Source organism: Grampus griseus, assembly GCF_964374135.1.
Source record: "Grampus griseus genome assembly, chromosome: 5".
Taxonomy (NCBI): Eukaryota; Metazoa; Chordata; class Mammalia; order Artiodactyla; family Delphinidae; genus Grampus; species Grampus griseus.
Window position 1 is genome coordinate 73,795,568 of NC_138998.1, and position 27,910 is coordinate 73,823,477.

At 49.0% G+C, this 27,910-nt stretch overlaps 1 protein-coding gene across 3 annotated transcripts in view; it reads left to right on the forward strand.

The window, feature by feature from the left end:
• The window catches only part of ITGB5 (integrin subunit beta 5), a 111,754-nt gene that overhangs the window by 40,651 nt on the left and 43,193 nt on the right, over nt 1-27,910 (forward strand). For all 3 annotated transcript variants that reach the window (XR_014296773.1, XM_082654816.1, XM_082654817.1), the window contains exons 5-8: nt 2,177-2,345; nt 20,578-20,739; nt 22,197-22,292; nt 24,073-24,162. Coding sequence is in view for 2 of the 3 variants with exons in the window: in XM_082654816.1 (XP_082510942.1) it covers nt 2,177-2,345; nt 20,578-20,739; nt 22,197-22,292; nt 24,073-24,162 (517 nt within the window). In the remaining variant the exon portion in view is untranslated. The remainder of the gene's footprint in view (nt 1-2,176; nt 2,346-20,577; nt 20,740-22,196; nt 22,293-24,072; nt 24,163-27,910) is intronic.

Below are 27,910 nucleotides of genomic sequence, written 5' to 3' on the forward strand. Positions count from 1 at the left end.
TCTTCAGGTCGCTCAGACAGCTCTTCCAGGGGTTAAATTAGACACAGTCTGACATTGTTTTCCAGAGACTATGGAGACATTCAACAGAGCCTGTGTGACAAAGCTGTTTTCCTCTCACTAAGAGGTGATTCTGGTTTGGTTATAATAAATTCTCTGCAATGAAGTCTTCTCTCTGGCAAACACATGTTCTAGTTCCTGATTATTAATAGTAATTCTCCACAGTAAAAATATATCTACTTATTCCCCTTTGCAGGAAGGGAAGAGGTAAAAAACGCTGAACTAATTTAGCTGAGCTTTTCACAGCTTTTCTGGTTTCCTCATTGAGCAGCAGTCATAGTTTTGTTCCTCTTCTCCCTTCCTCAACCGACCCCGTCAACCGAGACAGTAAACACCTGAAGTCCGCAGCCATGGCCCAGCACAGCACAGAAGGGTGAAGTTGCTCAGAGGGCGAGGGAGGGGAGTGAGAGTTTGTGTACATTTCCTTCCTCCTGGGCCCATCTATTTGTCAGATGACTATGATGGGACCTCAGCTCACTTCCTGCTTCCAGCTGGGAATGCAATTTCCATGACCTTTGTCTTTATGGGGAACTGAGATGAGAATAGAAAGTTTGGGTGGCATGGGTTACAGAAGAGCCTGACCTGTGCAAACACAAGGGGCGGGTGAAGATTTTTGGGGAAGGAGGAGGGAGTGAAACAAAGGGACGGCAAGTGGGGACGGCAAGTGGGGACAGCTGCTCGCAGCTCTCCCTGTCCGGAGGCACCGTGGCCATCATGGCAGTGGGGTTGACCCTGCAGAGGGTGACTTGCTGCGAGTGACTGTTGGAGCAGGTACCGTAGGCCCTTAGCGGGGATGAGAGAGCCTCTTAGAAAGCCCAAGGTTGCCTCTCTCGGGGAGGAGGGGAGCCTCTCAGACCTGCCCCAGCCGCCCTTCTTGATGGCAGTGAGGCAGGAGCTGCTAGGAGTTGCTAAGCCGGTTTCCCTTCCCACGCACACGGCTTGAATTGGGTAGGTAACGAAGCCTTCCCTTCATGCCTCTCTGTTGGTGTTTGCTTTCCGTCTTAGTTCTGAAAGAGAGGCTTCCTTAACATGGCCACAGACCTGCACAGTCTGGTCCAGCTTGCCTCCCCAGCCTCCTCATAGCTCATCTTTGCCCTTGTTCCCTGCATTGCAGTCTAACTGGCCTCCCTCTGCCCTTGGGCTCTCTGTGCTCCCTTCTGCCACAGGGCCCTTGCATTTGCACTTCCCTCTCCCCTTTTACCCAGTGAACCTTTCTGGAAACAATGTAAGGCCCCTCTTCCTATTTCATTGGTTATATAGCCAAGTGAAACTCCTGCAGATGTGATTGGGCTGTAACTTCCTCCAGGAATGGGGCCATCTCCACTGCAAACTGAAGATGAGAACACCCAATATTCAGGAGAAAGACATGGCATTAACCTCCTATTGAGGTGCAATACTTCCCTCTTTCCAGATTTCCAGGTAGCATTTTCCATTCGAAGATGGTTTGCTTCTAAGTGATTTCTCTTTGCGTCTAGGAGAGCTGATGCTTTATCATTCCAGTATTTATAAATGAACGAAGAAACAGAACGTTTTCATTCCTGTTGCATTTAGTGTTTGCTCGGTTGCCAGCACGTCCTGGTGGTCTCTGAGTGGGTGGACACGAAGGGCTTATGTGATCCTTTATCACGTGGCAGCAGCAGAGTCGATGTAAGAAGCTGGTTTCGTAGAGTCACTCTGCTCACGCTGCCCTCACTCGACAGAGCCCGCCTTCCTCAGCCTGTAAGAGCCTTCCTTCCCCTCGGTGCCGCCCAGGCTGCGGTGCCCGTCCCACCAGGCGCTTGCATCTTCCAAGGCCCGCGTCAGGGCGCCTCCGTGACACCTTCCTCTGACTGCGGTAGCCCACTGTTAACCGCTACTTCCTACGACCCATTTGTCCATTTCATTCGCCTACAGCCTGGTATGTGCTGTCTCGCCCGCAGTTTAGAGCTTGTGTTTGGAGAGTAGGGACTAGGTTATTTCTCTGTGCTCCCCCACTGTGTCTGTCCCGGGGGTGTGTGGTAGGTGCTGAGTGAGTATTCGTTGGTGCGTTCAAGGCCCTCAGTAAATGCACAGAATTACTTGGTTGTTTAAGATTTGGGGACAAGGAAGGAAAAGTGACTCTTCTCCTCTTTCTCTCCAGTTACAAGCTATTCCCAAACTGTGTCCCCTCCTTTGGGTTCCGCCACCTGCTGCCTCTCACAGACAGAGTGGACAGCTTCAACGAGGAAGTTCGGAAGCAGAGGGTGTCCCGGAACCGCGATGCCCCCGAGGGCGGCTTTGACGCAGTGCTCCAGGCGGCTGTCTGCAAGGTAACCTTCCCTTCTGGCTCTGCCCCTGCGTGGGAGGTCAGCGGAGAGGTGTGGGTGTGGGTGATGTGCGTTGGCACTGCCTGCAGATACTGAGCCATCGCAGCCTGTGGCCTCCTGTCCACTCTTGCATCAGAGGGTGAGCTCGGTGGGCCCTTGGGAAAATCTATGGAAGTCAAACCAGCTGGCGTGCAGGGATGGCTTAGGACTGGTGTGTGTCTGTGTCAGGGTGTGGCTGTGTACAATGGGATGTTGTCTTTGCCAGCAGACAGATGTTCTGTTTTTCTATATTTGGCTTTTTTGCTGCTTTTGGGGACAGGGAGCAGGGGGAAGAAAAGGTCAAGCCATATGCATAGAACCTTGTAGAATTTTATGGCCCAATTTTGGTAAACATTAAAGAGTGCTCTGTTGGGGAATCCAGCTAAAAAGAGAAGCGCTTGTCATCTTTGGTTTTCTTTCTGTTTGTTTGTTTTTCTCGTGTTTCTCTGTGATATGTGAATCCAGAGGGGAGGACACAGACTTAGGTCAGAAATGAACTCATGCTTTGAGACATTCCAATCTCAGCAAAATATGTAAATGGGATGTTGGTAATAACTTATTCTTAACATAATTTTCTATATCAAGACAGCCCAATAACAATAACAAAAGATAAAAATAAGTATCACTCTTGAATTTGCTATTCTAGCACATACTTTAACATTTTTTTCCATAGTGGTCACCATATACTATGCATAATTGGTAATGCTTTCTTGAGGTGGGCTCAGCAACAGGGCGGTGGTTGGGATGCTCATGTCTGGGGGAGGGCTGGGTAAGGAGGTTAGAACTCAGTTTGGAGAGGCCGCATGTCTGACCTCAGAGAGCCTGTGTTTAGTGTGTCACAGATTCACTTCTCCTCCTCTTGGTCCTCGACAAAATGAAAAGAGAGTCACGGTTGTCCTTTCCGAAATAAAAAACTGAAATGGTAGACAGGAGGGATAAGGGGAAAGAAAGATATGAAGAAAGCACAGCTTCCTCAGTCCTCTTCTTGGTCCCACTGCCTTTCTGCCCGTCCCTGTGTCCTTGGGGCCACCCCGGAGAGGACGGTCTCACAGTGACCCCCTACCCAGGACGGCTGCGGAGCGGCCCCTGCCCAGCCGCTGGCTAGAGCAGAACGGTTTGATTCAGAGGCCCCTGATGCTTCGTAGCAGCCCAAGAAAGCCAGATGGGACACAGCTAGAATGTGTTCAGCTCTGAATCTTTCAAGTGCATCACAGAATAGACAGTTTATGGATTTCCTTCAGAAAGAAAAATTATGTTTTTGACTGGCATTCAGATTATTGATTGTATGGGGTGTTATATTCAGGGACTTCCTGCCAAATCCACTCTTGGCAGGAACAAATAGTGCAGGGAAAACACGAGATCCCTCTTATCTCCCCATCGTGGGAATATTGTGGGTTTTCTTTCCGGGGGAGGAAATTGTCTTTAAGGCTTGAAGGGAAGAATCCAGTGACAAGCCTACGCACTGTCCAGTTGTATTAATTCTGTTTAATTAGATGAATCCGAATGGCATGATGGAATGCTTGAGGCGCGGTGGTCCACGAGAAGCCGTTTGATTCGCTCTTTAGCCCACAGAACCTTCCTGTGCCATCCCAGACCCATGAAAACATCCTTCCCTTTGAAAACTCAGTATTTCAAGACTCGAGTGCTTCAAAGCAGATTTCTTCAACTCAGTGCCCGCACCTGGTGACGAATTATCGTTGGCCTGAGAGGCACTTTAGTGTGTGTTTCAGTTTTATATCTTTTGGCATTTTTCTCTTATTCCCCACCTTGGCCTTTGTCATGGGGCGTCCCTGGAAAGTTACTAATTGCTTGGAATTATGCAGTCGATGAGATCCCAGCTTTTATTCTCACCATTTCTTTTCCTTTGTGCTGTCAGTGTGTGTTTGGGTACCTATCAAGCAATTTCTTTCTCACTTGAAATCACCTATTTATAACGTCATCTTCCTGGTTAACTACAGCCTTATTTATAGTTGCTAAATATTGGAAATAGATTATGGCCTGTCTATTGATGAAAGGCTATAACAATCACACCCTAAAAGAATATTTGAGCACTTGAATAATACTTAAGATAAATTAAGAGAGGAAAGGAAAGCACGTGATAAAACAGCATAGACGTATGACCTTGGTTTGCAAACAAAAGAAAGAAAAATATGGAAAAGATTGGAAATAAATAGACCAAGTGTTAACAGCAGTTGTCTCTGGTGATAGGATTAGGTGTGGTTTTTATTTTCTTCTTTGTGTTATTTTATATTTACTTAAATTTTCACAATAAATAAGGTATGATTTTTAAAATTTGTAACGGATCATTTCAAACATATAAAAGTAGAGAGAATAGTGAAATAAAATCCCATGTACCCATGGTCCTTCTGGGACAGTTACCAATTGGTAGCCAATCTTGTTTCATTTGCCTTCCTAACCATTTTATTCCCCATTATTTGAAGTAAATCCCAGATGCCATTTGTTTCAGTGATAATTAGGTTTTTAAAGTTTTTTTTAAAAGCCCTAAGCATGCCTTACTTCGTTGACTGACTTTTCTGCCTTCTCCTGATTTGCCCAGATTAAAGTCCCTTCCTCTTAATCCTGAAAACTGAACGTGACAGAGCCAGCAGGCCTGTAATCTCTGCAGTTGGAGAGGCGTCTCTTGCAGGCTGGAGCTGGCTGGGCAGCCCCGGCAGCAGTGCACGCTCCGCTTCCTTTGACCCCATGCCCTGGAGACGGAGCTGATAACAGGCCTGCTTCATAGCCCACAGGAGGCTCTTTGTTCTGATTTCAGTCTCACTCTGGTTTCCCTGGGTGGACTGTTAGTTACCAACTTCAGGGACTTAGGGGTATGGAATGCTCACATGACTGGTCTTAAATCCCACCCCCAAGGCCAACTTTACGTTTCCTGGAAAGCTGCTCTTTGCAAAAAGAAGGAAACAGTCTGTTTCTACTTAGGATTCGATTTAGGAAGTAGAACTGCTTCCACGAGTGGAAGTTTTCAGTTGCCATCTTTCCCCCCAGCAGGTCACATTGTTAGGAGAGGCCATTGAAGAGTAGGAACCCCTCTGTCACCAGTGCAGGCATTTTTCCCAATGCTGTACCGGCCTGGGTTGGGATGAGGGAATGCCGTGACCCATAATTTCTTATCTTTACCTCGAAACCTATTATTAAACTTGTTTATACTTTTTCTTGGTCTGAATAATAGTTTCTCCCATTACCGCTTTTATTGCTCTCCTGGGGCTTTTCTAGAAGTTGACTCTAAGTTGTTTATTCTGAAAATGTATAGGTGCAAGTGTGATGAATGGTTCAGACTGGAACCATGGCTGCTTTCCTGTTCTCCCAAAATAGGGAGAGCTGGTGCCCTGGGAAGACAGAGGGCGGGGTGGTCCAGGAGCTCTGAGTTGTCAGTCATGGCTTTGCTGTTCTCCATGGCTCTCAGGTTAAAGAAGTTCCCTGTAAAGTTAAGCCTGGCTGGGTACGTCCTGGCCACACGGATTCTATGGGCTGCTTTCTCCCGTCAGACAGAAAAATAAGATCCCTGCAACCCAGCCTGTTTCCATTCTGGCCTCATCTTCTAGCCCCCTAACATTTATCCTTCTTATCCTTTCTGTTTTATTCTTGATTATCTAATGTTGCGTTATTTATTAAGTTTTTAAAGCATTGTGTGTCCTCAGAAATAGGTGGATAAGTAAGTCTTAAAGCAAACGAAGTAAATTTGCATTGCTGAGTGAAAAGTCTTGGCGTGGCTTGGGTCCATTATTCCTTGGCTGGCGAGAGCATCCTAATCTAAAATGGCGACCACATCCCCAGAGGGGCTGGAGGAACGGCTTCCTCCAACAAGACTTTCTGCAGAAATATAGACTCTGTGGGCCTCTGGAGACAAAATGATGGCTGCCCTTGCTCTACTGTCATCCGTGCTCCAGCTCTTTTGTATACACTCTCTCTGATTCTCACAACAGTCCTTCAGTGTATTGGTGGTACTTGTCCCCCGTTTACAGGTGAGGAAACTGAGTGTCACAGGGTTCACTCTACTTACTGTTGGAAAGGGGTGGAGCCAGGATTCGAACCAGATCCAGTCGATTCTAAAGCCCAAGCCCTGTCTATTACATTGTGCCAGGTGCTTTGGGAAGTAGCGACAGTGCCGTGCAGAGCAGAGAGGACTCAGAGTCCTGTTGTCCCGATTCAAGCTATGCCTCTTCTGCTACTAACCGGCTCTGTGGCGGCCTGAGTGCTCACCTGGAGGCTGCAGGGAGGTGGGGCTGGAGGGGAGGAGGTCCAGGATGCCCTCCAGCTGTGCTGGTCAGTGCAAAGGACTCGTCACAGCATTGTGCCCCTTTGCCCAGAGCCCTGGATTTTGCTTTTTGTCTCTCCTGGTTCAGGCTTGAGCTCCAGGCCAGGCAGGGGCTGCTGCAGATACCAGGAGAGGGTGGAGAATTCCCCATTCCTGGAGGCAGGCTCAGCTGGGAGAGGTTTCCGCTCAGCGCAGCCTCCCCCGGAGTTGATTCGGCTTCTTCCGACTTGTTGCCTGATTTCTTTTAGACCTGAGACTTGTCATTTTTCCACGCATGAATTGAGCAACGTAGAAAACTGCCTTTCTTTCCTCAAGGAAGGCAGCGGCCCCTAACGCCTTCATGCCCCCCGAGGGGATGCCCCCGTAAGTCCTGTGTTCACGCAGTCTGGGTTCTCTGTCTCGGCATGTGTGAGCCGTTTGTGCCAGCAAGTTGCACCACGGTTTCTGGGGCTTAATGCAACCCACCCTGCTTGCTCTTCCTCTGGCTCGGTGTCTTTGTGAAGCCCGTGAGAGTATTGGATTTCCCTGTAGCCCACGTGAGGCTGTGGGGCTGTGGGCGGGCATGCAGGTGCTCCGCCCGTGCCCGGGCCGTGCTTTTGTCGGAGGTGGTAAAGGTCCTCCCTGGCTTTCTGTTTTGCACATGGTTGTGGTTTATTGTGTACTTTTGAATGACTCGACTGTTTTAGTCCCTGGAGGGACGTGTCCTTGTTCTGCCTTCTGCCCGTGAGCTGTGCTGTAGGCTTCACTGCCCCGCTCACAGCTGCTGCTTCTGCTTTCCAGCTCAGGAATGTTTATTGTGTGCCCAGTAAGTGCTCAGTGGCAGGTATGGTGAAGAAAATTAGAAAAAGATGAGAAAAAGTCCCCCTCCTCACGGATTCGATTTGAGCTTTCAGATCCACTAGAAAGGAAATAGAACAACTCATTTGTAAACATTAAATGGAACCATGTGGAATTATGGACATGTGACTATCAATGAAATTTAATATTTGACCATTGATAGTTTCTCCTACAAAAATAGAAAACTCATATGGTTCAGCCTCCTATTTACAAACGTTTTTCTTTAGTTCAGATGGGACTTGCATAGAGTCTCTGTCAGACACGTTCTACTGCATGTTGTTAGGGCTTGGGCTCTAGATGAATGTCTAAATCCTGAGTCATGGGCCGAGATTTCTTTTCCCTAAGGAAAGGAATATTGACATTTTTGCCCTTCTTAAGTTGAACCACAGACAGATTTTTAAAAAAGATTTCTCATTGCAAAGCATGGACGGAAACGGGAGAAACAAACTACTGGTGAGAACGTGTTTACTGTTACAAAGTGACAGAAATAGGCTTGAATGTCCACATGATTGGGGAAGCGAATTACAGAAAGAATTCAGCCTTATTTTTCCTTAAGTGCATTGTAGGAATCAAGACTCCTTAGTCCCCAAGCTCAGATCTGCTGTAGGGTCTGCCCCTTGGCTGGTCAGGTCAGCCCCCTTTCCTTCCTCATTTCTTTCCCCAGACCTGTTCTCTCTGTGTGCTTGCCTGAAAGGTCAGTGTACAGAGTGTTTTAGTTTTGACTTCTGGAAATTTGTTGGGCACTTACAGTCTGCAGGATGCCCCACGAGCTGCTGTGAGGCTTGCACAGATGACTGAGCCACAGCTCCTGTCCCCGGGAGCATCACTGCAGTTGGACAACAGATGCCTATACGACAACCTAAGGTACCGGCGGAGTGCACGGACACTATAGAACATCTGGCCCTGGTAGGACCCAGTGGTTGAATCACAGTGTTCTTCCCCTTCAAGGGCCACCTTGGTCTCTTTGCCTGCCCGTCGTTTGCCCTGAGGCTCTGGTGCGATGACGCTACTGATTACCACTGGCTGCATGCTTTGTGAGAGCCAGGCTCTATGCCAGGCACCTCAGGGGGGCTTGTTTTACTTAATCCTTTGAAGGTGCTTGTACTGTCTGCTTTTGATAAGGAAACAGCCCTAGAAAGGTTGAGTAACTTCTTGAAGGTCTTACAGCTGGAAATGACACAGCCAGAGATGGAACTGTACCCACCTTCCCGGCTCCAAAGCTGGGAGTTCTCAGCCTTGACCTTAGATAACCTGCCGTCTCTTGTGGCCACACAAGAGTGGAGAAGTGGGAGGGGTGTGCTTCCAAAGAAGGCAAAGTCCTCCTCTAAGGAACCATTTCGATTTCCCACGTGACCCGGTTTGCCAGTGGTAGAGCCAGGACTGACTCTGTCCCGGGAAAGACAGCTGCACGTACTGCTGTTCTCTGGAACTAAGAGTTTCCTGTTTATCAGAAACAGTTATAACATGGCTCTGGCAGCCTCCGGGTTTTCTAGGGAGACCACGGGTACTGTCCCACGGTCAGTGCGCTGCTGGAGCCTAGCCCTTTGGGTGAGCCTGCTTGTCTTTTTTTTTTTTTTTTTTGCGGTTTGCGGGCCTCTCACTGTCGTGGCCTCTCCTGTTGCGGAGCACAGGCTCCGGACGCGCAGGCTCAGCGGCCATGGCTCACGGGCCCAGCCGCTCCGCGGCATGTGGGATCTTCCCGTACCGGGGCACGAACCCGTGTCCCCTGCATCGGCAGGCGGACCCTCAACCACTGCGCCACCAGGGTAGCCCAGCCTGCTTGTCTTCGCCCTTGGCTTCCCCACCTGTGACACGGGAACACTGATACCCCCCTTTTCATTTATAATTCACGGTGGCTCGGAACCGTGGGTTCTGTTCAGCTCTCCCAGATAGCGCTGTGGAGACACTTTTTCAGATGGTGCTTCCTTTTCGCAGCGAGGGAGCATGTCGCTGGTGACTCTTCAGTGACAACTGAGGCCCATGAGCTATGTTGACACCCAGCTGGAGGACCCAGCTGTCTGGGTGGCCATCAATTTTACTTAACTTAGATTGACATCGAGAACAGAGAAGCCCATCATTTAAAGCTAGTGTTTCTGTCCTCGCTGAAACGGCATCCTGATCTAGGCCTCCCCTGTACTGAACACTGTTTACCAGAGAGAGTACTGTGGGCCTTGTCTCAGAGCAAGCAAGCTGAGGCTGTATTCGGGTGGGCCCCACCGCCCCTGTCCTCTAAGGCCGCTGGGTGGGGCGTCAGCTCTTCTCAGATTCCCAGGAATCGGTGTTCCAGGCCCTCCCGTGCACCCTCCCACAGGGCATCCGTGAGCCTCTCTCTCACACTTGTCATGCTCTGCCGTGGTCCCTGTGTATAAGCAAGTCACTGGGACATGGGTATTGGAACCCACAGGCTTCTGTGAGCCTGTCGGAAGATTCGGCTGCCAAACACGGGCCGTGTGCTGCAGGGCCTGCAGGCCGCAGCCCCAGCCCTGCCTTCCTCTGCAGCCAGACCGCATCCAGGGACCTGCGTCTGCCTCTGGGACTGTGTTTAAGGCAGACGCTGATCGCTAGAGAGCAGGGAGGGGTGAGTGGATGGTGCCGGGGCTGGAAACCACACCTCTGAGGAGCGGTTAAAGGTTGACCAAGGCGAGAGACACCACAGGAAGAAGCGTGTTACCTGACCTCAGACGTCACTACAGAAGAGGGCTGTTCCAGGGGATGAGCTGGGGTAGCCACAGGGAAGCAGGTTTGAGTTCAAGGCAAGGGAGAAATTTCTAGGGAAGACCTCTGCTCAGCTGTGGAGCAGGCTGCCAGATGCGGCGGTGAGTCCGAGTGGGGACCCCAGGCCCATGCGGGGGAGGTGCCGGATGAAAGAGCCCTGCGCGGGTGGAGCGTGGATGAGCCAACCTCGGAGGTTCTTTCCAAACTTCAGGGGCTACTTATTTCCTCTGAGGCAGCTTTTCTGCCCAGTAACCCACGGGTGCTTTTGTTCTACAGTGGCTCCTTCTAGCCTGTCTGGTCCTCACTGCACCCTCTTAAGCTGCGTGACCGTGAACTCTGCCGTGCACACCCATTCTGTGTGCCAAGCTCAGCGTGCCTGGAGCTGGCGCCCAGAAAAGCTTTCCACTCCCGATGGCTTCCCCACGGAGCCACCTTGCCAAGTGGGTAACCATCCAGGTGCGGTGGGGCAGCTCAAGGGCACCCAGGGACCGTCTGGAGGTGGGCGGGGGAGGACGGAGGCCTTTGAGTGACCTTCCTCTTTGTCAGACCGTGTAGCCCCTTGCGTGTGACTCGTTCCAACCCCAGAAACCAAATTGCCGCACAGGCCAGAGCTTCATGTCCTCAAACAGAGAAATGACATCCTTACTCCTTAGCCATTATTTCACTGTCTCTGGGGCCACGTGTTGGAGGGGAACAAGCCAGCAAGTCTGTCTTCACTCTTGGGAGGAGCCAGTCTGTATTTATTTTCTCAGAGGTTGTAAGGTCTGGCCTTCCACTTCCATTCTGCTTCCCCTTTTCATGGACTACTGTTCTCTCTTTGCCATTTCAGGATCCCAGGTTCCCCAGGCTGACTTCCAGGCCTGGCTGCCCAGGGCCTCCAATAACCATCCCACTGACTGACCTGGCCCCTCTCCCCTCATCCACCCTTCTGCAGTTCGTGTTGGATGATCTCCATGGCCCTGCTGCCACCCTTTCTGCAATTCCCATTACTTTTCTCAGATCTCAGTGCATGGCAGGTGATCTGATGAAATATTTTCACTTAAGTTAGCCCCTTACTGCTTCCCGTATTTATATGATTAAAAGAAGATGTCTGTTGGATTGCAAAGCATATTAAATAGTTGGTGGAATTGGGAGTGATGTGATTGAAGACTTCTGGACATTGTGAGGGAGGTTTTCTTGTTACCCAACCCTGATCTTGTTCACGTATCCACTTACTACTCATTCCTCACCGAGTGCCAAGTATGTGCCAGGTGCAGTGCTCTTTGTTATTCTGGCCTCTACATCCCTTCCTGTCTCCTCTCAGCTCCAGATCTCTGCTGCTTTCTGAGGACAGAGCAGAGTTTGGTAAGTTCTCCACTGAGCTTCCAACTGGAGAAAGTCATCTCTGGCCCCAGCACAGATTGGATTGGTGGCCCGTACAAAACCAGAGGGTTTGCCTCCTGGGAGTGGACGGAGTCAGAGGTTCTGGGCTTGGCGGCAGCTCCTCCCACCACTCATTACTTCTGACACGTGTGTCCAGAGTCTGTGGATGGCTGCTTTTCACATAGCGTGGTCTCCTGTGCACGTGTGTGATTCGCCTGGAACAGCTGGAGTAAACGTAGGTCACAGAACACATCACCCTCGGGTGGCAGGAGGCAGGCTGGTGGCTGGGAGAGGGGTGAGCCTTGGGCCTCGCCTGCTCACCCAGAGTGGGCTTAGGAAAAGGAGGGTAAAACACGTAGCATTGCCCAAAGGCTCTGTCTCAACACAGGCCACGGGAGTGGACTCTAAGACAGAATGGACAGTTCGAGACTGGACGGGTGTTGCGGTGGGACCAGGGAAGTAGGATGAAAAAGATAATTCTGAGTTTTCTAGATAAAACATTTGATGGTCCCTTTGCCAGCAATGGGGAAGCCTGGAGGGGAAGATGGTGCATCAGCTTTGGAGAAGTTGAGTTTTGGGTGACGGCAGACGTGTCTGGCTTTTGGTCCAGACCTGGGACTAAAGCTTAGGAAGGCGGTCAAGTGGGAGAGGTAATTAATTGCGAGCTGTCCAAGCAGATGCATGGAACTCGGGTAAATCTCCTCGGGGACAGTGTTACCTTTGACCTCATCCAGTGCCGGGAGAGGAGGTGGAATCTGCTAGCAGCCGTAGGGGACGGGGACATCGGACGGTGCGGTGTCCAGGAAGCCAAGGGCAGGAGGGCTTGAAGGAGGCCCTGGTCGGCAGCAGAGAGGCTGGAGGGCAAGGCCAGAGGATGGCTGTGGGGCTGGCGGCAGGACCTCAGCGTGAGCTTCGAGGTTCTCAACCTTGGCGCCACAGTAGGCTCACCCAGGAGCTTTAGAAGACCCCATGGCTGGGCTGCAGGTCACATCCGAACCGCCGGGCGTTAGCATAGTTGAAGCTCCCTTGAGGACCTTCCATGCAGCTGGGGCAGAGAACCACTGTGCGTGTGGGGGCAGGAGGCGGGTGACTGGGAGCCGCCGGTGAGAGAGACGGTAGGGGCGTGTGGAGAAGTCGGGTTATATGGAGCTGGGGAGAGGAAATAGAGGCAGCCAGTCTGCCTCTACGACTAGCAGGTGATGAGAGATGTTGGGTCAAAAACAGAGTGTTTATTAGAAGTGGGTCGTGAGCATATCTTCAGGCACAAGGAAAGGACGCAGAGGAAATTGACGGATGGAACGGTGCTCCAGAGAGGGTGGGATTTGGGGGCTGTGTTTCCTTGGGGAAGGAGAGCATTTCTTCCCTGAGAGCATTAAGACCAGAGGAGAGGCCAGGGGGATGCGGATGCCTGTTTATTTATGACGGAGAGGCATACTAGGGCTGCAGAACCAGACACTGAGCGCCTGGAACAGACGAGGCGAGTCCTGTGACCTGTGTCCGCGGCTCACCTGAGCACGTGGGAACTGGGAGTTGGACAGCTGGAACAGACCTTGTGGTGGATTTGACGCAGATTTGACTGAAGAGGAGGCTGGTGCACTGCAGGCTTGGCCAGATGCTGGATTTCTGGCTTCGGAGTCCAGCGCCTTTCCGTCCCGCCCACTCGTGACATTTTCATCTGAGGGCTGACCTCTGTCATGTTTAGGAGATTGGCTTTTAAAAATCTTGTTTTTACCCAGAGACTTGGAGAAAAGTTTAGCTAAACAAATCAGTCTGTCTTTTTTTCCTCTTAAAATAGTTTTGTATAAAAAGAGAATACATTCAATCTAAAAATTTAGAAAATGCAGAGAGCAGAAAGGAAATAAACATCACCCATAACCGTACAATCCAAAAATAAGATCATGTGTTTCTGGATTTAAGTCACAGATTTTTGGCTCCATGGAAATACTGAGGACAATCACTGTCGGTTCTTGACTGTTTACTGCCTGCAGGTACTGAGCGGGATGTGCTCTTTGTGTATCATTTTGTTTAATCCTCTCAACAACCCTATTAATCCTCTCAACAACCCTATTCTGCCCTCTATCTTTTTTTTTTTTTTTTTTTTTTTTTGCAGTACGCGGGCCTCTCACTGCTGTGGCCTCTCCCGTTGCGGAGCACAGGCTCCGGACGCGCAGGCTCAGTGGCCATGGCTCACGGGCCCAGCCACTCCGCGGGACGTGGGATCCTCCCGGACCGGGGCACGAACCCGTGTCCCCTGCATCGGCAGGTGGACCCTCAACCACTGCACCCCCAGGGAAGCCCTATTATCTCTATCTTATCGCTGAGAAGCTGGGACTGGGAAAGATTGATTAACATGCCCAGTGTCATAAAGACAAGCTGAGGGAAGATGTGGGCATGAACTGAGGTCTGCCGTTCATCCGAGCCCACACTCCCAGCTGCCTTGTGGGCACTGCCACCGAACAAAGGAATATGCATAACTGGTATTCCCAGCACAGTATTGACATTCAGTCTGGTCATCTAATTTACTATATTTGAATGACTTTCTGAGCACACCAAGCCTTTATTGAAAAAAACTTTACTGAGGTATGATCGATGTATAATAAACTACACATATTGAACGTGTACAATTTGACAAATATTGACATTTATACATACCCGTGAGATATATATTCACCGTAATCAAGATGACGAACATATATCCTTCTCCCCCGCAAAAAGAGTATTTGTGCTCCTTTGTCATTTCTCCCTCCTGCGTCTCCTGCCCCCTTTCCCCAGGCAGCCTCTACTTTGCTTTCTGTCACTACACGAGTTTGCGTTTGTTAAAACTTCAGAAATCCAGTGTATACTCTTTTTGGCCTGGCTTATTTCACTCAGAACAACTGTTCTGAGATTCATGTGTGCTGTTGAGTGTCATCTGTGCTAAGGAGTGATCGCTTCTTTTGTTACTGAGTAGTATTGCCTTGTGTGGATACACCACAGTTTATTCATCCACCTGTAGATGGGTATCTGGGTTGTTTTGGATATTTGGTAGTTTTTGCCTCTTATAAATGGAGCTGCTACGAATGTGTTCAAGCCTTTGTGTGGTCGTAGGCTTTTATTTCTCATGGGTCAGTCCCTAAGAGTGGGAGGGCTGGGTCATATGGTAGGTGTTTAACTTTTTAAGAAATTGCTAAACTGTTTTGCAAAGTACATGTATCATTTTAGAACCGTAGGGGCAGTGTCCGCCAGTTCCGTTTCCTTCACATCTCCCCCAGTGTTTGATGTGGCCAAGTCTTTTTAATTTTTAGCCATTCTATTAGGTGTGTGGTAGAATCTCACTGTGGTTTTAATTAATACAAGGCTTTTAAACTTTTCGGTGTGCAAGCCTTCATGGTCCCTGTAGTGACCGTGGAGCCTCACACGTCAAGAAGCAAAAGGAGACGAGAAGGAATGTAAAAGTTATTACTAGTCTGAGAGTAGTGACTATAGACCCCTTTTTTAGTGTGTCTTATGTACTAAATACTTGTTAACCTAGGATCAACCCTGCGAAGTAGGATTATCTTCATTTTACAGAGGAAGAAACTGAGGCTGAGAGAGATGAAGTGACTGACTTAGGGTCTCAAAAAGCAAACCCTTGAACTCAGCCTCGTCTGTGCCAAAGCTCTCGTATGCTGGCCCCCATGCCACACTCCATTCTGTAGTTACTCCTTTAAAAAAAAAAAAAAATCCACTTTCCCACTACTGATCTCTGCCCCAAACGTGGATACAGAACTTAAGACTTCAAAATAGTCCAAGCAGACAGTAGGAAAATTATTTCTATTGTAAATTCTCTGTGGAGTCAGTGCTTGTAAAATCTCCAAGCCCAAAAGGCTGAGTGAATGAATAAGCATCTCATTCTGTGCAGCCCAACCTCTGGGCCAAGTTTGTTAACATCACTTACATAACAAGAGTTCACTTCAGAGAAGACAGAATTAATATTATTAAGCCATGCTACTCTTCATTTGTGGAGCTATTTCTGTTTCAGATGCAATATTCCAATTCAACAAACATTTATCCTGGATCAGCAGTCGTTAGTTGAGACCTTGCCAAGTACTTTGATGAAATATCTCAATGATTACACACCCTCGGCTCTCCCTATGTGATTGGGTAGTTAGCTTTGCGGATAAGAGGCAGGTCCTCTGAATCTGACTTCTCTGGTCCTTACTGGTTCAGTGACCTTGGGCTAGTGACTTAATGTCTCTGAACACCGGTGTCCTCATCTGCAAGATGACAATGTATTACCTCCTTCATAAGGGTTGCAGTGAAGATGTGATGGAATAGTGGAGGTGAACAATAAATGTTAAGTATTATTATTCCTGTCTTACTAACAAGAAAAAACTTTGAGATGTTAAATAATTGTGGTCAAAGCTACACAGGTAGTTGGTAGTGACAAAAAGCTCCCATGCCCACTTTCAAGTTTCCAAGTTCCACGTTATTCTATCTGCTTGCTGTCACCCTCCTTAGGTTCCTGCATGCCCCTTGAGAAGCTGGCGTGGAAGAAAAGGAGGCTGAAAAAGTTAAATGACAGAGCCAGCATTCAAAGCCTAGTCTTTTAAAAGTAGCACTTATTAAAGATAGTTTGGGGAAAAAAAAAAGATACTGCCTCTAATCTCAATCCCAACATCATTATGGTATATTTTGTTTCAGCCTCTGTTCTCTTTTTAGTGGAGAGTGATGCCTGTTTCTTCCATAGTTTGTAATCACACTGTAATTACAGTACTGTATTCTTTGTTTTTCACTTTATATTATACATGTTTACATATAATTTCATACTTTTTATGAACATAATTTCTAATGGAGGAAAGGAGAGATCTCGGTTTACTTAACCGTTCCCGTATTCTGGTAGGGTAGTCACCTCTTTCCTGTTTTGTCACTATGAGTAAAAATACTGCCGTGCGTACTTCAGAATACTTCTTGCAGATAGAGTCTCCTGCGGTAGAATCATCGAGTCAAAAGATGTATATACTTCTTTAAGCGTTTTTTAAAGTGAGGTGTATTGAGGGATGATTTACATAGAGTAAAATTCACCCTTTTTAGGTATAACAACTTAGAGCCACCCCAACAATTAACATATAGATGAAGAAAAGAAATGAAAAAAAAAGATAGAGGTAATTTCTGTCACCTCAGAAAGTTGCCCAATACCCGTCTGTTATTGACTTCTCCCTTTGCAGTCAGCCTTTGGCAACCACCAATCTGTTTTCTGTCCCTCTATTTTTGTCTTTCTGTGAATATCTTCTGAATGGAGTTAGGCAGTAAGTTGCCTTTTGAGTTAGGCTTTTTTCACTTAACCTAGTGCTTTGGAGATTCATCCGAGTCGTGTGTATCAGCAGTCTGTTCCTCTTTCTTGCTGAATAGTATTCCATTGTAGAGATGTACTACCGTTTGTGTATTCACCACCTGATGGACATTTGGGTTGTTTCTAAATTTTGGTGATCACGAATTGCTGTTATATAAATATTTGCATAGTAGTTTTTATGTGAGCATAAGCTTTCATTTCTCGTGGATAAATACCAAAGAGTGGGATTGCTGAGTTGATGGTCATTGTATATTTAACTTTATAAGAATATGCCAAACTGGTTTCCAGAGTTGCCAAAACATTTTGTATTCTCACTAGCAATTTATGAGTGTTCTGATTGTTCCACATTCTTTCCAGCACTTGGTATTTTCAGGGCTGTTTTTTGTTTTTTTTTTTTTTTTTGCCATTGGCATAGCTATCTAATGGCATCTCATTGTGAATTTAATGTGCACCTTTTCTTTTCTTTTTAATTAATTAATTATTTTTGGCTGCGTTGGGTCTTCATTGCTGTGCGCGGGCTTTCTCTCGTTGCGGTGAGCAGGGGCTACTCTTCGTTGCCGTGCGCGGGCTTCTCATTGCAGTGGCTTCTCTTGTTGCGGAGCGTGGGCTCTGGAGCGCGGGGGCTTCAGTGGATGTGGCGCGTGGGCTCAGTAGTTGTGGCCCGTGGGCTCTAGAGCACAGGCTCAGTAGCTCTGGCGCACAGGCTTAGTTGCTCCGTGGCATGTGGGATCTTCCCGAACCAGGGCTTGAACCCGTGTCTCCTGCATTGGCAGGTGGATTCTTAACCACTGCGCCAGCAGGGAAGCCCTGTGCACTTTCTTAATGACTAATGTTGTTTACGATCCTTTCATGTGCTTATTTCCATCCATATCTCTTCTTTGGTAAAATGTCTATTCAAGTCTCTAGCTTTTAAAATTCAGTTGTTTGTGTTGTTATTGGCCTATGAGAGTTCTTTATACATTCTGGATACAAGTCCTTTGTCAGATTTTTATTTTTTGCAAACATTTTCTCCCGATCTGTGTCTTGTCATTTCGTTTTCTCAGTGGTATCTTTCAAAGAGCAGATGTTTTTATTTTTTTATTTTATTTTTTAAAGAAAGCTTGTATTTCTTGTATTTTAATGTTTGTTGTAGACAGGCTTCCACTTTATTTATTTATGGCTGTGTTGGGTCTTCGTTTCTGTGCGAGGGCTTTCTCTAGTTGTGGCAAGCGGGGGCCGCTCTTCATCGCAGTGCACTGGCCTCTCACTATCACGGCCTCTCTTGTTGCGGAGCACAGGCTCCAGACGTACAGGCTCAGTAGTTGTGGCTCACGGGCCCAGCTGCTCCACGGCACGTGGGATCCTCCCAGACCGGGCTCGAACCCATGTCCCCTGCATTGGCAGGCAGATTCTCAACCACTGCGCCACCAGGGAAGTCCAGAGCAGATGTTTTTAATTTGACAGAGTCTAATTCATCAAAATTTTATCCTGTGAATCATCTAAGAAATCTTTGCCTCTACCAAGGTCACAAAGCTTTTCTTCTTTGTTTCCTTCAGACGTTTTATAGTTTTAGGTCTGTGATCCACTTTGAGTTCATTTTTGTATACAGTGAGAGCTGTGGGTTGAGGTTCATTTTTTTTCATATGGATGTCTAATTATTCCAATACCTTCTATCGAATTGACCGTATGTGTGGGTCTATTTCTGGTTTCTATCCTGTTCCACTGGTCTATGTGTCTATCCTTTTGTCAGTACCACACAGTCTCAATTATTGTAGCTTTATAATAAGTCTTGGCCTTAGATAATGAATCCCCCAGCTTCGTTGTTGTTTTTCAAAATTGTTTGATGAGTTTTCATTGTCTTTCCATATATTCCAGTTATTAACACCCCCTCTCAAGACACCCAGTCCTGCCTCCAAGAGAATACACTTATCTCCACTTCTAATACCGTAGATTAGTTTTGTCACAGCTTAGAATGCATCTGTGTTAGGGACCTTCTAGGTTGCTTCCTCTGGGTTCTGAAAACGTGCCCGGCCTGGTCATTGTGCCTTTACCAGCACCTAGAGCAACCCACTCCCCACCCCAACTTCTGCCTCCTCTGTCATTTCTTCTTCCAGTTTCCTTGAAGGGTCCTCTTCACCTTCAGCTCAGCTGACATTTCCTCTGCCCTGGGAAGCCTTCTCTCCTCCTCCCCGGGTTTCCGTTAAAAGTGTATTTATGGCTAAGTAATATTCCATTGTATATATGTGCCACATCTTCTTTATCCATTCATCTGTCGATGGACCCTTAGGTTGCTTCCATGTCCTGACTATTGTAAACAGAGCTGCAATGAACATTTTGGTACATGACTCTTTTTGAATTATGGTTTTCTCAGAAGCAGCCGCATAGCACAGGGAGATCAGCTCGGTGGTTTGTGACCACCTAGAGGGGTGGGATAGGGAGGGTGGGAGGGAGGGAGACGCAAGAGGGAAGAGATGTGGGGACATATGTATATGTATAACTGATTCCCTTTGTTATAAAGCAGAAACTAACACACCATTGTAGAGCAATTATACTCCAATAAAGATGTTAAAAAGCATGCTTATTGTGATACGTTAAGGCTGTGTTTCCACTTGACTGCAAGCTTTTTGAGGTCTGGAACAGGCTGTTTCTTAGACCCAGTGCCTTCCATGGGGACTGCATGTGGTAGGAAGTCAGTAATTGTCTGTTGGATGAACGTTGAGAGTCTGGGAAACTGATTCCCCAAAGGTGAATTCTTTGCTCACAGCTGGCCTCCTGGCTTTCAGTCCTCCCTGGCTTCTTTTCAAACTGCCTTTTCTTCCTTGTGTTACGCTGACTCTTTGTGACTTATTTCCACGCTGCTTTCGGAGCAAATGAGAAAATATCATACCTCTTGAAGGCTGTTTTATCCATCATTGTGGCGATAAGAAAGAGAGGATGATACCCTCAATCCCTTATCTGCCATAAGGTGATAGCTTTTAACTTGTAAAGTCTGTGAATCCAGTCTCCTATTTCAGTGTCAAGTGTACATGTGTAGATAACCCAGCGGTGTTTAAACCCTTCCTGTATTCATCCTGCTACCCACGTATTTTGGGATGCTCTTTCACTACTGGTATGAAGGCAACCCTATCCCAGTTTTTGTTGCCCTGTATCAGGGTCTAGCTGCTCCTACTAGTAATGACTGGGAGTGTTTTTGTGTAGTATCGGGGCCACAGTGTCTAAATATGAAAAAATAGAGTCCTTCCCTTGCAAGGTAGCTCGTATTGAGCCGTGCCTCTGTCTGAAGAGTGGATACATTCCATACAGTGAAGCAGTAAAGGGAGAAAAGAGCGAGTCTGATTGACCTTAACTACCAGACTAGTTCAGTTCGTGATTGGAGTGGTTTACTTCTACCAGAAAGATGGCCGGTTTTCTCAAATCCTCCAAAGACAGATCTGTCTGTCGGTCATTAGAACACTCTGTTGTGAGTGATTCGTGTCTACTTGGGGGACTGAAGTGATCACTTACCAGTCATCTTAGACAAGGGCAGCCAGCCGAGTGTGTTGAAGGGAGGTTGGGGGGCTACTAAAGGCTGCTCTGTGGAAGGAACTATAGGGGAGGCTAAAAGGGGAGGCGTCCAAGGGGAGTGGCTGTCAGGTACAGAGTCGAGCAGGGAGGGGCAGGATGCCCCAGGGCAGTCCTGGGTGGCAGCCAGGAAGGCCTAACACCCATCTGTCCCTCAGGAGAAGATCGGCTGGCGAAAGGACGCGCTGCACCTGCTGGTGTTCACAACGGACGACGTGCCCCACATCGCGCTGGACGGAAAGCTGGGGGGCCTGGTGCAGCCTCACGATGGCCAGTGCCACCTGAATGAGGCCAACGAGTACACTGCCTCCAACCAGATGGTGAGGACAGGGGACCCCAGCACCGCTCCCGCCACCCCGCCTATGGTCCGAGACCTCGCCGGCCTTTGCCACCTTCCTCTGGACCTCTACTCACCGACTCTCCACCCCATTCTTGGGACTGGGTCTCTACTCCGTCTTCTCCAACTGGGCTTCTAGAACTTCTCCTCGTCATTAACTTAGACCATTTCTCAGGGATTTCTGTAGCTTTCTGCTTTTGTGCCCCCACATGGGGAGTGTTTAGTCGAGGGAAGAGGTGACCTGGCGAGACAGGATGGATCTCAAAGGGGAGAGGTGATTTTGCACGAGGGAGAGGACTGTGTTCCAGCAGAGCCAAAAACTGGGATAGAAGTTATGGGGCAAGACCAGCGAAGACGAGACTTCCTGACTTCTAGAAATGGGTTTCCTGATGCCCTGAGTTCCATCAGTGTCAGGGGTGGGGCGGCAGGTGTCCTACACGGGAGGAGAAGCCCCAAGGACCTTCCATTCCCAGGAGCCTGTCACTGGGACCATGCGATTAAACAGAACTTAGGCAGAATTTCAAACATATGCTAGGCCAGTGAAGTGGACTCGACCTAACTATCAACCAGAGCCAACAATTAAGATTTTTCCACACTTGCTGTTCAGTTTTTTCCTCGCAAAATCTACACCCTCTTCCTTCGCAAACCCATTCTGGTGTTTGGCTGGAGAGAAATTCTTTCTAATTCTTGCTGGACTAGTCCGTTTTCTCCAGTTTTAAGAGGTGGTCAAGAGTAATGGAGTCTGGAAAAAGAACTCATAACTGTACAACCTGATAACTGTAGAACTCACCGATGAGGACCCCAGCGTCCATCATCAGCCCTTAAAAGTCCTTCCGGACGTTGCTGAGCTGCCTCGAGGTGTCCTCCCTCCCTTCTTGCTCTGCACCCCTCCCCCGCCATAGCCCAACTTTTAGTCCAAATGTCAGCAGCCTCTTCTGCCCGTTCTGAGCCATGAGAGGACTGAGCAGAGCCTGTAGGGGACATTGGCAGGCCCAATACTGGGCACAGGAAAAGGAAAAATTGGGCAAGGAGATCAGGAAGATCAGTCTTAGGGAAGAGAGGGAAGATAACAGGTGTTGACGGTAGGTGGTCGGACGTGGTGGCTCTCCTTTTGGGGACTTCCCCCCTCTGCCCCATTCCTGCTGAAGGGATGGAAACACGGACCAAGTGTGGGAAACCTCCACTCATCACTTCTCTATTCTGGGTTGGAGGGGTAGGAGGAGTGAGTCTAGTTTCGTAGGTGCCAGAGGGTCCTTTCCTGGAGAATCTCCCCCACAGTTTCTCAGTAAGGAGCTGCCGATGGGGCGTGGTTATTAAGGCGCTGCCAGGGGAAGGTGCTTATCGTGGCAAGTGATGAGTTACTGAGCACACGTTGGAGCCACGTGCTCGTGTGTCAGCCTGGGAGAAGTGTTACAACCTTGCCTTTTGCCTTGGCCCTAGGACTATCCATCCCTTGCCTTGCTTGGAGAGAAATTGGCAGAAAACAACATCAACCTCATCTTTGCAGTGACGAAGAACCATTATATGCTCTACAAGGTACACCTGGAGGGAGTGAGGGAGGCTGATGGCCTGAATCTGGGGGCCCTGCTGACCCTGAGATGAATGGGAGATTGGAATGTGGGGTCAGGTGAAGTGTGGAGGCCGGGTGAGGGGTGTTAACAGCCCTGTTCTGTGTGGGCAGAGATCCAGAGGAGGGTGGAATATAGCCCTGATCTGATCTACTGGAAAATAATAGTATTAAGGAAGCTCTTAAGCGTTCATAGAGCAGTACATACCAAGGAAGTTAAACATATGGTTTCTAATCTGGTAATGAGAAAAACTTTGGACATAGTTTTTCAGATGATGAAACGGAAGCACCCAGGGAATAGGGAAGGAAGATATAAAATGAAAATGTACAGAAAGAAAACTAGGCATCTAGGCAGGCTGCATCACCAGTCCCACAGTCTATAGAGTATTTTATGCCTTCCTGCAGAGTACGGGGGACCAGTGGGTTAGTTTGGGACAGGAATTTCTGAAGAAAACAATACGTGTCTTGAGTGAACAGAGCAGTATGTGTGTGAGCCTGCCCTGTCTAAGAGAGACTCTTCCCAGGTCATCCCATGGGCCACCATTATACGTTTCCCTCCTGAATGTGCTCTTTCCCACGATCACAGGCAAGTTGCCTTTCCCTAGAACTCTCCTCCAGACTGCTCAGGGAGTGTTCGTGTGAGCCAAGTGTGAAGCCCAGCTCACCTCTGACATCTTTTGAATTGAGAGGTTATGAGAAATTAATCCCCGCCTCCAGAACAGCCAACCCCTGTCCCCTCTCTTTACTGCTCTTAAGTATCCCCCAAAGAACCCTTGTCTGATGGTGTGTTTCTGTTGCTTCTGCCTGAGATAATCATTGATAAAATGCCACTTACACCTTCTTGAGTTCTTTATCTTCTTTTAGTCTGAATCAATTTTAGAAGATGAAAACAAGGGAAGGAGGTTGCTTAGTGAAGATAGCAGGATAGAACATATCCATTCACAAATACCATTTTTAGAGGTCAGTTGCACAGACTGTCCTGAGAATGCTACCGGATGCTCCAGGAGGGAAGAGACCCACCTTGGCTTAAGCCAGCCTTGCTCAGAACCAAGGACCTCTCGCTCGGGAGGCATATCCAGCCCAAGGCAGGCTGAGGGTGGCGGGTGTTTCTAGCAATTTCTGTCACTTTAGTAAGTGACATACTCAGGCCTTCGTACAAGTGAAAGAGGAAAGGCAGCCACTTCAAGGCTGCCTGCTTTGCCAAAGACTTCTCCCGGAGATACCAGACCTCCTTGGGAAGGCACCATGCACGTTCATTTCCCTCCTAGGAAGAGAGAGGCTGTATTTGAGACCCTTAGAAAAGCTTCCCCTTTCACTTCTGCTGGCCAGGTCGAGGGCATCCTTGAACTGAACCTGGGGATGCCCGTGTAGTCTGGCGGGGAGAGGGCGAGCACATCCATAATGTATTGACCTTAGAGGATGGAATTCCAGAGAGTTGTCCATTACATGCCAGAGAGGAGGGGTCTCCGAGAAGAAGCATGACATTATGCTTCAGGAACAGGTCTTGCCAGGCCCTTTCCACCCAGACCTTCAAGAATCGAGATTGCACAGCCGACTGCAACAACTCCATTCCCTTGTGCCTTCTTCTTACCTCTGCTTGTGGCATCTTCTCTAGTTTACGGTGTGAGAGAGTGGCAGAATCAGTGCTGGGGGCCCTGACGGTTCTAGCTCAGTAGGGCAGCGTTCACTCTTTGACAGTGTGGAAGGGCAAAATGGGCTCATCTGTTTTCTTTCCCCCCCCCCCCCAAGAATTTTACAGCCCTGATACCTGGAACAACGGTGGAGATATTACACGGAAACTCCAAAAATATAATTCAACTGATTATCAATGCATACAACGTAAGTCACTGGTTTCTTCCCCCACCCTCTCCCCCTGAGGGAGCTGGTGTGGACTCAGGTGGACTCAGGCCTCTGTGTTCCCCGTGGCGAGAAGTGAGAAGCACACACACTGACTTCGCCTCCCAGTGGGCAGGACTGAAATCCCCCAGGCTTCTGGAGCTCCACATAGACCTGCAGCCTAGGGTCTGATTGTAATCAGGTCCTCTCAGAGGAAACCTGAGTGGGCCTGTTAAATCCTGTGCTTTTGTAACCCGTCCTGTTAACTCGGCTCTGCTCTACTAAGTACAGCACTTAAGGATGTAGTTTAGCAGTCAGTGCCACGTCCCAAGCCAGTCACCCATGATTCCCAAACCTTTCTCCTTCCTACCCTCCTTCTTCTCAATTTCTAACACCCAGGAGGTATTTGGCTCAGACCTACCTTTTCTCGGGAAAACGACAAGCATGATTTCTTGTGCTGGGAAGTATGTGCCTTCAGCTGTCCCCTCCTTGCAAGGCCTCCAGTGCCCACCCAGCCCCTCATGAGGCCTGGTAATTCCCAAATTGGAATTCAGAGTGCATCTTCCTGTTAAAACAAAGTTCTACATAGAGGAAATGTAGCTTAAGGAATAATGTTAGTCCTGAACTTACGTAGAATAGACATGTGGGCTAACCTGGGAATGTGATTAACCACTCTGGAATCACATGTGTGTTAGAAAAACCATCTTACTTTCCCATGACTGATTTTCATATGTGTATTTGGAGCTCTGCCTTTCCAGTTGAATTTGTGACCCTACTGATGCAGCCTTATTTTGTTTTTGTTTTTTTTTGCGGTACGCGGGCCTCTCACTGTTGTGGCCTCTCCCGTTGCGGAGCACAGGCTCCGGACACGCAGGCTCAGTGGCCATGGCTCACGGACCCAGCCGCTCCGCGGCATGTGGGATCTTCCCGGACTGGGGCACGAACCCGTGTCCCCTGCATCGGCAGGCGGGCTCTCAACCACTGCACCACCAGGGAAGCCCCAGCCTTATTTTGCGTTACTGCTCGGCTAGACCAGGAGCTGTAGGTAATGCCCTCGCCGTGGGGGACCCAGAGCTTGGGGGTTCCCAGCCCTCACCTGGTCTCCTGGAGCCTCAGTGTCCTGAAGGCGGTGAGTGGGCAGCAGTGAGGATTTGTGGCTGGTTTTCCGTCCTCCGCCGCACCTCCACTTTCTGTGCAGCTAAGGATCCTCTGCCTCTCACACAGGCTGTGATCCCGCCTCACTCCGGGAACTTCCTGTTGCGAGAAACTAGACTTCCTTCTCCTTTCCTAACTTATTCCCCACGTACTAACGTCCTCTTTTCTGATCTCTGACCTTTAATCCTCATCGTATCCAGTGGCCACCTTAGAACCCAGTGAGACCAGATTTCCAGGTTAACTACACTTAGCAGTTTTCAGATTCCCACAGCGAGTGGAAGCGTAACATGCTGAGAGTCTGAGAAGAGTGTGTGTCGGCGGCGGGCTGGGCCTACCCAATGTCACCCCCGTCCCGAGGGCCACTCTTCACCATGATGCCTTGGGCCTCAAGCTCTGGACAGGGAACAGAGGAGTCAGTGCGAGAGCCGGAGGCCTACCCTGGACTGCTCTCTCTGTCCTGCTGGGGTCCCGGGGCTTGGAGACCCCTGGGTTAGCAGGGGGCCGCTGCTGGAACCGCTGTCAACAGTGCAGTGACCAGTGCTTGCTTCCTGCCAAGCCAGGGCGTTTGGGAAAGAAATGGCTGAAGGGCAATCACATCCTGGGCTTTGGCGTGGGCTGCGGATTTCTCCTGGGTTTCTGGGGAGGAGCCACCCCCCAGCATTTCCATCCTAGGTCAGCTCCTGAGTTCTGACGCCCTGGGTGGCTGACAGAGCTCTGGGGCTCCCCCGGCAGCGTTTCCTGCCAAAGGCCCAGGGCCCTGCTCCTCGAGACTTTAATATAGGAGGGCATCATGACACCCAGTTCTGTGGAACTGGCGGGGTGGTGTGCACCAGAAATGGAAAAGGCGCTCTGCTCAGTCAGCGTTCTGTGCGGCCAAGTGGGTTGCACGTCCACACCCGTGTGTGGGTCCCCTGAAGACCAGGGTGCACGAGACAGTGGTGGTGGTTCCCTGGGAGGGATCTCATAAGTGCTCAGTGCTGCTCTCCCTCTGAGGCACGTTGCATTGGCCCTGAGCAGGATTCATGGTAGATAAATTCGTTTTCTTAATGGAAATCCAGGGGCCTGGGTTGAGGTCAGGAGAGGAGCAGGGAGCCCTTTCTGCGGCTGAGGATTTGGGAACCAGAAGAGTAGAGAAGGGGGTCTATTCCAGGCAGGAGCTGCGTTTGGAACCTGGGATGAGCCCCCTGAGGACCTTTGGGAATCTAGTACCGTAGCTGGACTCTGAGTTAAACTGGTGTGTCTGGAAGAGAACACGTTAGGAAACAAGACATGTGACTTATGAGTGAACGTGTGAAATTCAACCTTTAAAATGGGCGTTTCTGGAATACTATCCACAACGACTATGCAGATTCATTGGAAAATGAAAACAGATTTATTGAGAGATAATTAACCAACAATACAGTTTACAGATTTAAAGTGTATATTTTGATAAGTTTTGACACTTGTACACACCTGTGAAACCATCACTACATCAAGACAGTGAATGTGTACATCACCCTAAAAAGTCGGGACCCTTGGTAACTCCCTACTTCTGCCCTTTCCTTCAGTGGAAATTTAAAGAAATAGATTAAATATAGAAACAGCAAGGTATTCAGAGCACAGTCTGGTTGGTGGAAGCCGCGTTGCGGGTGTGTTGGTGCTTGACGTTGATTAGCACCCCGTCTGCCGGCTGCCGTCCTTTCTGGCAAAACGGGAAGGCCCGGGCTGGGCCTCAGCTGCCCATACTTCTGGATTTGAACCCGCACGGGTGGTATGTGTGTGTGTATATGTGTATGTGCGCACGTGCACTTTGGCCTGCACGGGCCTGAGTGTGTGTGTGTGTATGTGCACTTTGGCCTGCACGGGCCTGTGTGAGTGTGTGTGTGTGTATGCGCGCTTGTGCACTTTGGCCTCTGGGTGTGTGTGTGTGTACGTACGCACGTGCACTTTGGCCTACACAGGTGTGTGTGTGTGTGTGTGAGTGAGTGCACACGTGTGTGCACATGCACTTTGGCCTGCACAGGCCTGTCTGTGTGTGTGGACATATGTGCACACATGCACTTTGGCCTGCATGGGCCTGCATGTGTGTGTGTACGTGTGCACGTGCACTTTGGCCTGCACAGGCCAGTGTGTTTGTGTGTGTGTACATACGTGTGCATGTGCGCTTTGGCCTGCACAGCCTGTGTGTGTGTGTGCGCGCGTGTGCATACACACGTGCGCTTTGGCCCGTGCAGGGGCTCTGGTTGTCCTTTCACCTGTTCCTCTCCCCGGCCACAGTCCAAGCACAGCTCTTATGGGACCATTTGTGTTTCTCTGCATCACCTTGCCACCTCTGTGCTTTGGGGTTGACTTCTACCTCGCTTATAGTTGGTACACGGTCCGTGGGGACATCCTGAGAGGATTGCAGCAGAGCACAGGTAACAGTGGAAATGGCCATGGTGTGACTCTAGGCTGGGGAGGGAGCACAACGGGAAGGGCACATTTAATGTAACGTCTCGTAGAATCGAGTCTGTTGTTCTTGGCTTTCACTGTGTGAAACGTTCACCTCTGGGCTTCGATTTCTACGTTTTTTCTTGCTGTGCCAACTTCTTTATTGTGAGAGATCACCAGCGTGGAG